Source organism: Nannobrachium achirus (assembly GCF_963921795.1).
Source record: "Nannobrachium achirus genome assembly, chromosome: 11".
NCBI lineage: Eukaryota > Metazoa > Chordata > Actinopteri > Myctophiformes > Myctophidae > Nannobrachium > Nannobrachium achirus.
In genome coordinates this window covers 7,829,402-7,842,709 of record NC_137820.1, presented here as the reverse complement: position 1 = coordinate 7,842,709, position 13,308 = coordinate 7,829,402, and the positions used below count along the sequence as shown (strand labels likewise).

Genomic DNA, 13,308 nt, shown 5'->3' with positions numbered 1-13,308 from the left:
CCCACCAGCCACCACCACCGGACCAACGATAAAGTGTGTGTGTACTGTATGTGAGTGAAAGAGAAAGAGAAGGGGAGGGGCCGAGCATAGCCTCTGCAGGCAGGCAGCCAGGGACTAGGGAGAGAGAGAGACGGAGCGAGAGAGAGAGAGAGAGAGAGGCGTCAGGCGATCTTCGATTGAGGATTTTCTTTTTGTCCCCTCTTTTTTTCCAACTCGCACCAGCGCGACCTGGTTACATTTTAACTCGCACTTTATGAAATTAAGTCGCATATGCGAGTTAATAGGTCGCACCCTGGAGCCCTGATTACACGAGACCACTCAAAACAAGGATTCATAATAGAGAAATGTCAACCTTCTGAAGTCAGAGTTGCCTGAAGTCCAGTAGGATGTTTCTGCAGTCAGTTATGATTTGGGGTGCTAGGGCATCTGCAATGCTTTTTGACACAATATTCCAATATTCCTATTTTTTTTTTCTTTTTTTTTTTTTCAAGATCTGTAATTTGTATAGATGTGAGGGGGCTTCATTTAACTGGTGTTAATGTTGGCACCCACGGGTGCCAACATTAACACCCGTGCCTAAGGTTGCCTACCCCTGTTCTATAGTGTCACCACAGCCCTCCTCTGAGACATACAAGTTTTATCATGAGCATTAGTGAGGACCAATTCTATGAAGATACATTGAAAATGGGTGAAGTTGTCCTTTAAAGGCAACTCCAAAATGGTAAAAAAAAGTAATTGAATGTAATTGAAAATAGTATTAAAGAATATCTAAACTGAATCAAGCAACTTGAAAACTGTTAGGTGTGCTCACAAAGGTAGTAGACAAGTAGACAAACAGAGTAGACAAACATCATAACGTGTCAGTGAACGTTTGAATCTCCTCTCCTCTCTCTCCAGCTCTCCCGGGACTGTAAGGTGGAAGTTCAGAGGATCCTCCACCAGAGGGCGCTGGACGTGAAGCTGGACCCGGAGCTGCAGAGACGCTGCATGACGGACCTGGGCAAGTGGTGCAGCGAGAAGACAGAGGCTGGCCAGGTGGGGGCGCCAGAGCCACACGCATGTCTGCAAACTCAGACCCCACAGGCTGAGTTCAGTCATTAGGGTTGATTGATTGATTGGTTGAAGACTATATTAGTCTGCATAGTTTGCATAGGAAAAGGTACAGTTTCATGACAGTACTGTTCACTGGTACAAGGTCAACTAAAAGGATAAACACCTCAGAAAAACTTTTGGGCTTGTTTAAGTCAGGGTCCTTTTTTAACTCGTATAACATTGATTGACAGATAGATAGAACACAGTACTATCTGCAGATAGTAAAGCCCTTTGCACACAGACGCGTTTTTTTCGCAGGAAAAAAACGGACGATTTAATTTTTTTTTAAAGAAAACAATGATTCTCTACGACCTCATGCACACCGGCTCCGAATTTGCCATGCGGCAGGTGGCTGCGGCTGTGCGTTTTTTCCCCGATCGATTCGTGCATGCGGTGAAAACTCATCCACTCCTTTTCTGACTCCTTTTCGGATCCGCTGTGTGGGCACAGCATTGCACACCAGATCCAATGCGTTTTAATCAAGCAGCAAACGGAAAGAAACGCAACGGTCCTGTGTGCAAAGCCCGTTAAACACAATGCAAAATGAATGGTATTTAAAATAGAAAGGACAGGGGGAGTTAAGGATAGGCTTTGTTTTCTTTTACTAGTTTCGAGTAGCAGCCGCCTGTAAGCGGCTTTTCAGAGCTGTTTTAAAGGTTTTAAATTCCATAGAAGTCAGCAGCATGTCTGCCTTGGAAGCATGCTGCGCAGCGAGAATAGCTGATCTAGGCTATTTTTGGTTATTATTATTTTTTTTTAAGATTAGGGCATTTAACCCATTAATACTTCTAAATTAGTAGTTTTCACACTTCAGAATTTACGGAAATATCAGATATACAAGCTCACTGTGCGGCACGAAGTGGAGTACTAATGTACCGGTAGTAAAACATCATCATTTTACATATTGTGTTCAGGAAACCGCGCTAGATTCACAAATTACACATAAGGACTTAAAGGTTGTATGTAGTTGTAATCCATGTCTGCTGGCTTCTCTCTCACTTTTGATGTGTGTGATCACTGCCTAACTTGATGCGTTGATAACATCATGATGCAATATTATGCAACCTAACAGTGTCGGGTGGGGGTATTGAGATTTCTATTACAGGTACTTAAAGCAGTGATTCTAAAACTTAGACATTTGAAGGTCTCCCCTTAACTTTCACAATGTAGAAATAAAAACAAATTTGGCTCCACATACTGTCAAATTCAGTGACTTGTAAGGATCAATTTAGACCCCCATAAAAGAACCTAGAGAGTCCCTGAAATGCACCTTGAGAACCACTGACTTAAAGCACTATGTAAAATGTCCTATTCTACCCTGGATTTGAACCCCAGTCCTGCTATTTTGGAAATGTTTCGAAGGTGAAAAGTATTATTATTTTAATTCCCTGAAAAGTAACACCTTTGAACATACACTAACTCGACAGCCACAACTATAATATTAGAACATTTGCAACTTGCTACAACTATGAACTTTTAAGACGGAGCAGACTAATAATTGCGACCGAAGGTCGCATTTACCCTGAAAAACCTTGTCGCTTGAGTGACCTTTTTCTGTACAGGAAGTGATGTCAGTGTGATGTCAGTGAGTCGTGACATCACTTCCTGTACGGGGCGGCTACATAAGACTAAGAAAGACAAAAAAAAGAGAAGGATACTCAAGACTAAGAAAGACAAAAAAAGAGAAGAATAAAAAAGAAAAAAAGGAGGAGGAGGATAAAGATACCAAAAGGAGAGAGAAGAAAGGGTGGATGAGGTACAATGTGCGGTATCCTCCTCCGATCTGATACGGGGCGGCTGGACTTAGATCACCTATGAAAGGATGTCCATGAAAGAATGTCCATCCACCTGGAGAAAAGAAAATGTAACAAGGAGGTGGCAACGGGGCGGCCAGATAAAGTTATTAGGCCTGGATCCGACTTTAAGTCGACGCACAGGATTTCAGAAGTGTAGCGCTTATTCGCTCTTGTATCAAACCGGTACTCGAAACGTTCTTAGAATTTAACATATTTTCTAAAGTAAATATGGGGGCGGCTGTGTTAAGAACGTTTCGTTGTCAAGATCAACGTTGGGCATTTGGACCTATACATGGAGAAATGGAGAAAACCTGTTTGGCCTAAACATGGAGATGTGGAGAACACTATATATGGAGATAGTCCAGTCCATGTCATATGGGACTACCGTCATAGACAGTAGCCATTGTTAGGCCGGAGTCAATGGCTGTCTGTCTGACTGTCTGTACAGGAAGTGATGTCACATGACATACTTTTTACAGTTTACAGTTTAGGCATTTAGCAGACGCTTTTAATCCAAAGCGACTTACAATAAGCAGATAATACAACAAGATAACATGTCAGAACATCAACAACAATATAACAAATGCATATGAATTCCAATCTAAAAACAAAAAATCAGTAAAGAAAAAGAAAAAAAAAATGTTGACTAGCTTCATGTATGGTCATTGAGTGTTTCAGTAGTGCTATGGGTCAAGGTGGAGTCTGAAAAGGTGAGTCTTCAGTCCACGGCGAAGCTTTATGCCCATATATGAGTCATTCTGTATACCACATCTCCATGTTTAGGCAAACTCCACACAGAAAGGCCCTATCGCCAACCCCACCTAGGTTGTGGGCGATAGGGCCTCGACAGCCACAACTATAATATTAGAAAATGTGCAACTTGCTACAACTATGAACTTTTAAGACGGAGCAGACTAATAATTGTTATGTATACTGTACATTTTAATGTAGCAGATGCATTCTTTCTACAGGAGTACAGTGAGTTGGTTTGGTTTGCAGAGTCTCTGTAATGAGCTGCTATTATTTTAAATAATGTCCGCAGTTGTTTTATGCTTTTAATGTTGTCAAATAGGCTGCAGTTCCTTGCTATTGTAATATAGTAGTGTTGGTTGCTTCAAACACCAAAATACTCTTTGATGTTTTCAAAAACTGCCAGAAATGGCTGATCTACAAGCACACAACATCGTTGCCATGCAAAGCGTTGAGAGCTTGCAGCCTGCTTGCTTACGGGAGATATTGAATTTATACCTTCAGGGTTTGTTTACTGGTGTTGTTGGGTCTGGGTTAGTTGACAGTTGTGTTGGGTGTGGGTTTCTTGCAGTGTTGATTTCGTCGACTAAAACTATGACGAAAAAAATTAAAACTAAGCTGTGAAAACTAAGTCTAAATATATTGACAATTTTGTCAACAAAATAAAAACTAGACTAAAACGTTAGGGAGGGACTAGTGGAGAAGAGAGTCATTTTATGTTTGGTTGCTCTCAGGTGTTGCGTGCTGAAAATAGCAGATCTACAAGCTCACAACGCGTCGCACTGCGACGCGTTGTAGATCGGCTATTTTCACCACGCAACCAAGTATAAAATCAGCCATTACAATGTCATCAGGGCCTGCCAAAATACATTTTTTAGTCGCCTAAAATCTTATGATATTTAAAATTAGACTTAACCTAACAATTCCCAGGTGACTAAATTGTGACTAAAACTAAATGACATTTTATTCAAAAGACTATGACTAAAACTAAATTAAAATTTGCTGTCAAAAACAACACTGGTTTCTTGACAGTTGTGTTGGGTTAGTTGTAGGGATGGTCCGATCAGGTTTTTTGGAACCGATCACCGAGCACCGATCACAAACGTTTGATCACCCGATACCGATCAAGTTATTATTTATATTTTCTAAATGTTAATGTTTTAACTTTAATTCATTCATTCACTCATGAATTCATTTATATATTTGCCTTATAGTTATTTACCAGCATTACTATGTATTTATTATCATAGCAGTAACTAATTATTCCTTCAGCACTGTGGAAATCAATACCCCAAAATCGCCTCAAGTGGGCATACTGAACTGCTGGTTGATTGGATGCACCGATCGGATCCGATCGGTGAATTTACCTTTTGATCTAAACCACAGATTATCGCCGATCACGCTTTGATCGGCCTGATCCGATCCATTGCCGATTGATCGGTAACATCTCTAGTTAGTTGACAGTTGTGTTTGGTTAGTTGACAGTTGTGTTGGGTCTGGGTGTTGTTGTGCAGGAGCTGGAGTGTCTCCAGGACCACCTGGAAGACCTGGTGTCGGACTGCAGGGACGTGGTGGGGAACCTGACGGAGCTGGAGTCTGAGGTAACGCTTCATTTTGTTACCTAGTTATTAGTAATATCACACCTTTTTCTATTCATTACAAGGGATGGGACGATACGCGATGTTATCGTTTATCACGATAAAAAAAACACTCACAATAATCGCATCGTGGAGATTTCAATTATCGTGATATCGTCCTCCGTCATGCACTGGGATCAACTCACCTTTTATTTGCAGAGCTGCATATCCAGTACCATTTAAACCCTCTATAATTAGTAAAAGGTACTTATAAATTATACGTACTTGATAGTCTTTTTTTTCCGCTCTATAACAAATCTCTAGGCAAAAAAAAAGCCGATCTACAAGCTCACAACGACGACGCGTTGTGAGCTTGTAGATCTTCTATTTTTGGGCAAATGTTCCGCCCCAGGATAATGGATTTTGATTATCGCGATGATAACGTAAATCGCGATTTCTTTTGGCACAATAATCGTGATATGACATTTTCATATCGTCCCATCCCTATTCATTTCTCACCCCATGGAGACATGAGGTCATGGATATTTTTTTCGTTTTTGTCGCATTCCTAATTGACAATAATTTGACGACCAACAGTGGTTCCCTATGGAGACACACAGAGTCTCCTCAAATGATTGGAATGCAACAAAGACTAAAACATATTTGTGAATTCAAGTCTCCATGAGGTGAGTAATCTATAGAAACAACGCCATTTTAGAAGTGAACTATCCCTTTCACACTATTGTTATACTCTGACCATTCAAAAACATCCTGTGAGGTTTGTGAGGCTACTGTAGGTTCATTGATTACCCAGCGTCCTTGTTTGTTTATTTATTTATTGTCTCCACCAGCCGAAGGCTTGGGGGAGAGTATGTTTTCCCCTTCGTCCGTGCGTCCGTCCGTCCGTCCGTGTGTCCGTCCGTGTGTCCTCACAGTTTGTGTGCAGCTAATCTCAGTCGCCGTTGGCCCAGTCGCTGCCAAAGTGAGCACACACATTCCCTGGATGCCAATCTAGAACCTCTGCCCTAAATTTTTCAAATGGGCCTTTTCTAGCGCCACCTAGTGGCCGATGTTCACAAAACACATTTCTGTGCACTACTCTTACAGATTTTGTCAAAAAATCCTACAAATCGGTAGGCAGCATCTCGACAGTCATGTGATCGACACAGATCTGTCCGATTTTGCATATTCCATCCGGATTGGCTAAGATTGGCTTCCAAAGTTTGTAGGATTGAGCCGTTTTGAACAAAATGCCTCAAATCCCAAACGCAAAGTGCAATTATCATGAAATCGCGCATACACGTTCCCACTAGGCCGAGGAAGAAAAGTCACTTAATTTTTTTTAAATCAGCCTCATGGTGGCGCTATAACAGGCCGATTTGTGGTTTTACCTATAACTCCACCGATTAGTTTCAAACTTTGTAAGCGCACTCCCTAGAGGCTAAGGATAAACCTTTGCCCTGCATTTTTCACACCAGCCTTTTATAGCGCCACCTTTGGACCGACTTATGTAAAACACATTTTTGGATATTACTCCTTGAGATTTTATCCAAAAATCACGCAAATCGGTACACAGTATCTCTATAGTCATGTGATCAAGTCCGATCCGTCTGATATTTCATATTCCATCCTGATTGGCTAATATTAGCTTCCAAAGTTTGCAGGATTGCTCCGTTTTTGAACAAAATGCTTCAAATCATCAACGCAGCTTGCGATTACCGTGAAATTTGCCACACATATTCCCACTAGGTCAAGGAACAAAAGCTACCTTTTTTCACATTGGCCTGTTATAGCGCCACCAGCAGGTAGCCTTTAGCAAAACAAATTTTTGGAACACAATGCTTCAAATCATGCATGCAGCGTCCGATTTCCATGAAAGATCTATGGTGAAGAACATATGCCACCCTTTTTACATTGGCCTATTATACAGTAGCACCACCAGTACGCACAGCCTGGTGGAGACCTGTGCTCGGAAGAGCACTGCTTCTAGTTTATTTATTTATTTATTTGTCAGGGACAAAGCACATTAATCAACATGTCAGTTTTCACATCAATGTAAATGAGCCAGATTTATCCATGAGCTAATTTTCATCTGTAGTCCCTGGGCAGGCTGTACAGAAGTGAAGGTATGGCTATCCATACAAAACATACAATACATACAGTACAGTACAGTACTAAACAGTACAATACAACATTAAGGGGACAACATCCTTATAGCAAGTTGAGTGACTCCAGTGAGAGATGGAGCAGATAGTTACCCATGAATGTAGGTTTGACTTGCTTTAAGCCACCTCTAACGGTTGAAGCCGATAATAGTAAAATAGTAGTAAATAGTAATAGTAAATAGTAAGTAAAATAGTAAATAGTTAATTGTAAAGGGGACTAATACTAGCCAATTACAGGTCCAGTGACTCATTGTTTCTTGAGGCACTAGTACACTGTTCTCTCAAAGAGCGTCTGTTACATAACCTAAGTGTAAAGCCCTTTGCACACAGGCGCGTTTAACCGCACGGATAAAACGGACAATATAATTTTTTGAAAAGAAAACAATGATTCTCTATGACCTCATGCACACCGGCTCCGAATTAGCCGTGCGACGAGTGGCTGCCGCCGTGCGTTTTTTTCTCGATCGAACCCAGTTCGATTCGTGCGTCTTGTCGCATGCGGTGAAAAACTCATCACTCCTTTTATGACTCCTTTTTGGATCCGCAGCGCCGATTCCGCACAGCCTTGCACACCAAATCCAATGCGTTTTATTCATGCTGCAAACGAAAAAAACGCAACTGTCCTGTGTGCAAAGGGCTTAACTTGTGGTTTGTTCTTCTCTGTGCTCTCAGGACATTCAGATTGAGACCCTGCTGATCCGTGCCTGTGAACCAGTCATCCAGACCCACTGTCATGTAAGTAACCAGTCATCCAGACCCACTGTCATGTAAGTAACCAGTCATCCAGACCCACTGTCATGTAAGTGGAACGCAATAACGGAACCATTTAAAGACCCAATGAAATTACTATTTTGGAGTTTCAGTTTGAAAAGGAAGCCTGTGTGTTTCTGAACCAATCCGAGGGGACCAGCCCTTAAGGCGATGGGATTTTAAATCTGAGTTATGGGAGTAATGGGAGCCAGCAATGGTAAAACAAACAGGTGAATGTAATCAAAGGTTCATTTATATGCAAGTGGACCTATCGATGTCATCACTTTTTGAATTTCTGTTCACAGGAAGTAATTAAGAATCGCCTTTTTAGGGACCTGGACCTTTGATATAAATACACACAAAAATGGTTTATTTTCAATTTCTTTGGCATCTAGTGTTAGGAATGCCCATATGATTACCACGGATAAGCTCTAAAAGTGTGAAAAACATATTTTTCATTTCACTGGGTCTTTAAATAAAGTCATCATGCTCGTTTTCCTTTCTTTTAAAAAAATGGAATGTCTTTCTCCCATGGTTCCAACACCAGGGATTTTGGTAAAAGTCAAAATGCTCCCGCCCACACACCCACCCCAGGCCTTGTTAATTTCCCACACCACTACACAGCATATTTCTGAACCATGTCATGTCTCTCTCTCTCTCTCTCTCTCTCTCTCTCTCTCTCTCTCACTCACGCGTACTTGCGTCTCCCCAGGAGGTAGCAGACAACCAGATCGACACGGGGGATCTGATGGAGTGCCTGGTGCAGAACAAACACCAGAAGGAGATGAACGACAAGTGTTCCGTGGGCGTCACGCACTTCCAACTGGTGAGCCAGCAGGGGGCAGCGATGCATGCAGGCCTTTCTATCCTGCCGTTAACTCAGCATAAACACTTAGGTTTTGGTTGTGTTGTTCTTTAATGGAGGTGCGTCTTGCCCCGGGGAAGGACCCAGCAGTGGTGTAAAGTAATTGAGTACATTTACTCATGTACTGTACTTAAAGTAAATAATACATTCCAGAAGCACATATTGTACTTTATACTCCACTACAATCAGCCTTGGAGTAATATGTCAGTCTCATTATTACGTGGCTAATTTAGGGTTAGGGTTAGAGATAGGGTTAGTAACAGAGGTGGAAAAAGTACTCACATTTTGTACTTAAGTAAAAGTATCAATACTGCACTGTAGATGTACTCCGTTACAAGTGAATGTTCGGAATTCAAAATGTATTTCAGTAAAAGTATGAAAGTATTGGCATCAAAATGTACTTAAAGTACCAAAAGTAAAAGTATTAAATGTTTGAAAATAGCAGATCTACAAGCTCACAACGCGTTGCATAGCGAAGCGTTGTGAGCTTGTAGATCGGCTATTTTCAGACAGCCTAGGTATGAAATGGGGCTAAAGTGGTTTATGTATGTTTTATAATATCATAATTTATGTCTGCAAAGTAACTAGTAACTAAAGTTTTCAAATAATTGTTGTGGAGTAAAAGTAAAATATTTGGATCCGAGATGTAGTAGAGTAGAAGTAAAAGTATTGGGAATTGGAAATACTCAAGTAAAGTACAAATACTTCAAAAGTGTACTTAAGTACAGTACTTAAAGGAGTAGTTCACCCCCAAAATGACTTTTTTTCTATTGATTACTCAGGCCATGGAGAGTAGAGTTCAATAATATTTTTTGCTTTTTGTCACATTCCTAAGACAAAAATGTGATAACAATACATTTACCCCCATTCATTCCGGATGGTGACCCGTTTCGAAACGGGTCACCATCCGGAATCAATGGGGGTAAATTTACTCGAATCAAATTTTTGTCTTAGGAATGTGACAAAAAACAAAAAAAATTATTGAACTCTAGTCTCCATGGCATGACTAATCAATAGAAAAAAAGTCATTTTGGGGGTGAACTACTCCTTTAAGTAAATGTACTTAGTGACTTTACACCACTGGTTAGTAATGGGGCGGGTCGGACGTGCGCAACGTCGGAGTAATAGTGAATTTAAGCAAGGACTGCTACGGCAGTCCACACCGGTAACCCGGAAATGGATCAGTGCTTGATAGATAAACCCGATTGCCATCACAGCCCATCCTACTACGTCAGAAACGACCTTTCCACTTAGTGTCTACAACGTCACGAACAGGCGCTGCATAGACGCGTCACCATGGGAACCAAAGAGTTCAGTAAAAGGGTTGGGAACGCGTCGCCGACAGCTGTTTGACGATTTTGACTGCTACAGTGATTGCGTCATAGCAGCTGTACTTCCGCCTAGTGGAGCCGTCCTGAAAACCGTCCTGGCTTAAATTCTCTAATGTGTGTTGTAACAGATTTAGTTACCAGATTTAGATTATTATTGCAAAACATACATTAACCACTGAAGTCCTATTATATACTGTTACACTCTTTTTTTGAGGGTTACTTTTACAAAAGCGTACACTCTTTTTTTTCTTTGGGGGCCAACAGCATTTCTGTAAAAACAAACAAAAAGTAAAATGTGTTTATTTTTTTGTGGCTATAGATCCAGATCAAAGACTTCCGCTTCTCCTACAAGTTCAAGATGGCCTGTAAAGAGGACGTACTCAAGCTGTGTCCCAGCATTAAGAAGAAGTAAGTCACTGTAAAAGCGTCAAAACAGCCACCCCCATTATTTTCAATGAACATACTCACACTGGCGGTGTCAGTGTGATTGGTCGAGATGCCGTTTCGGAAACTTCAGTGGCGTCAGTTCAGAAAAGGCTACGGTATGGCAACATGACACGAAGGCGCGAAGGCGAACGTACGTGCAAGACAACAGTCATGTTGCCATACTGTACCTTAGCAACAGGCATGATACATTTATTTTAAGAAGTACATTGTATTTTTTTTCCCCCGTTTCTACGGTTTCTTGGGCTGGATATGGCAGCCTGGAACGGTTGTTCAAGTGCAGCTAAACTTGGCATGTTAGTAAACGTGCCACAATTAACAATAATGAATTGCACCTGTGCAGCTGACCTGCGGAACCTGGGAATATACCATTTTGTCAAGATGGGGAGAATACAAGTGTGGAGAATAAATATAATACCTTTTTAAAGTGACCATTTTGTAAAATTTTGCACTTTATTTTATTGTAATTTAACAACATAATAACCAGCACAGATAGACAAAGAGACATTCATGGATTTATATTTAAAAGTAACTTTTATTCTCCCCCATGGACCCAGGGTATGGCAGCTGCATACCCCTGCCATACCCATTTGACGCCCCTGGGAAACTTCCAAATAAAATGGCCCCAATAAGCCTTTTCACCAGGTTAAGTGGTTTAACTGACTTGTCATTGTGTGTCCACCGCTCTTCCCTTGTTTGTTGTTGTTGTTGTTGTTGTCCCATGTGCTGCCCCCTGGTGTCAGGGTGGACGTGGTGATCTGCCTCTCCACCACGGTGAGGAACGACACACTGCAGGACGCCAAGGAGCAGCGCGTCTCCGTCAAGTGTCGCAAGCAGCTGAGAGTGGAGGAGCTGGAGATGGTGAGTGCCTTCACACGCTGTTCAGTTGACCACCACCGCTTTAACACAGGCATTTGATCCTATAGATCAGGGGTCTTCAACAAGGGGGTCCGGGACCCCTAGGGTGGTCCTCAGAGTTACTACAGGGGGTCCTCCAAATAGTTTTTTCTCCTTTTCTATATTAACCACTTGAACCCTAACGTCCATATTCTGAGACCTAGGCAAAAATAGCAGATCTACAAGCTCACAACGCCTCGCGCTGCGAGGCGTTGTGAGCTTGTAGATCGGCTATTTTCGGCAAAGAGGTTTGGTGTAGAGGGGAAAAAAGAGCACACTAAGTACAGAGTGAAAGGTCAAGTTTATTAAGTATTGACAGTTCAAGTGGTTACATATCTGATAACACAAATTGACATGAATCCAAAATACACTGATGATTGTGCTGTCAAACGATGAAACTATATGGAATCTGGGGGTCCCTGCTTCATCTCTCTCCCAGCAAAGGGGTCCTTGGCCAGAAAACGTTGAAGACCCCTGCTATAGATCAATGGTTTTCATGTCAAGGTCTGATTTATTCTGCATTTGAGCCACGGACCACCATTTGATGAGTTTTAGCCTCTCGGACCCAAATATTTTGTTGGACACGATTTCTTTCCATTTCCATACTATATTGATACCATAGGAGAGATAAGGGGCACACGTTGATCAAAATACCAATTCTTCTAGATTCTCTAATTGTGACTGTAGACTTCTGGTAAATTGAATAATGCATTGTTTAACAATAATTGTAGCGTAAAATGAAACCAAATTGACCAGTATTAAAGATCTATAAGGGTCCATTTGGTTGCCAACTCTCCATCATTTAGATGGGGACCACTTGGAACCCCCTCAGGGACCACTGGTTGAGAACCAATGCTATAACCTATGTCCAATACTGTCACTTCTCTGCAGTGAAACCGTTTGTCATTCAGTTGAATCAAACATAATATTAATAATATTTTAAGTTTATCGTCGTTGCCGGGTGGAAACCTCGTATCTCCCAAGTTTCAAATTTGCACGTTCTTTCGCAAAGTAAAGCCCTGCTTCATCATACAAGGTCGTCGCACAAAAGTAGTGAAAACAGCCGATCTACAAGCACACAACGCCTCGCGGTGCGAGGCGTTGTGTGCTTGTAGATCGGCTGTTTTCACTAGTTTAAATCATTTTTAAAATTACAAATGCAAAACGAACGGTTTTGGACATACAAGGTTTTCATCCGACATTATAGTCTCTTTTTTTCCTAGTTCTTTTCTTCACAATAATCCAATGACGTGTTCTTTCTATTGACATTAACTTGTGACTGTGTTTGTCTCGTCCAGTCGGAGGACATTCGTCTGGAGCCAGAGCTGTATGACTCATGCAAGCAGGACATCAACAGGCTGTGTCAGAACGTGGCCTTTGGGAACGCTCAGGTCAGCATGGCTTTGTTTTCTCTGAATCAGCGGTTCCCGAACTTTTAATTCCCAAGGAACTCTCTTCACCCATTTAGGCCGAGGATTATTGAATGCTTTAACTATTGAAAAATAGCAGATATACAAGCTCACAGCTACGAGCTCGTAGATCTGCTATTTTTGAAAAATCGTGGAAATTGTATCAAATATAGGTCTTTTTTTAAGTAAATATTTTGAGATTGGGTTCTGTGCCCAAATTCATATCATTTTG

General features: G+C 41.4%; 1 protein-coding gene across 1 annotated transcript in view; it reads left to right on the top strand.

The window, feature by feature from the left end:
* LOC308293692 (Golgi apparatus protein 1-like) overlaps nucleotides 1-13,308 on the top strand; it is a gene marked incomplete at its 5' end in the record, with an annotated part of 112,108 nt that overhangs the window by 86,176 nt on the left and 12,624 nt on the right. Inside the window, 7 exons of the mRNA XM_080736287.1 lie at nucleotides 898-1,035; nucleotides 5,153-5,239; nucleotides 8,053-8,115; nucleotides 8,843-8,956; nucleotides 10,646-10,734; nucleotides 11,514-11,631; nucleotides 12,966-13,058. Of these exons, the coding sequence (XP_080592413.1) occupies nucleotides 898-1,035; nucleotides 5,153-5,239; nucleotides 8,053-8,115; nucleotides 8,843-8,956; nucleotides 10,646-10,734; nucleotides 11,514-11,631; nucleotides 12,966-13,058 (702 nt within the window). The remainder of the gene's footprint in view (nucleotides 1-897; nucleotides 1,036-5,152; nucleotides 5,240-8,052; nucleotides 8,116-8,842; nucleotides 8,957-10,645; nucleotides 10,735-11,513; nucleotides 11,632-12,965; nucleotides 13,059-13,308) is intronic.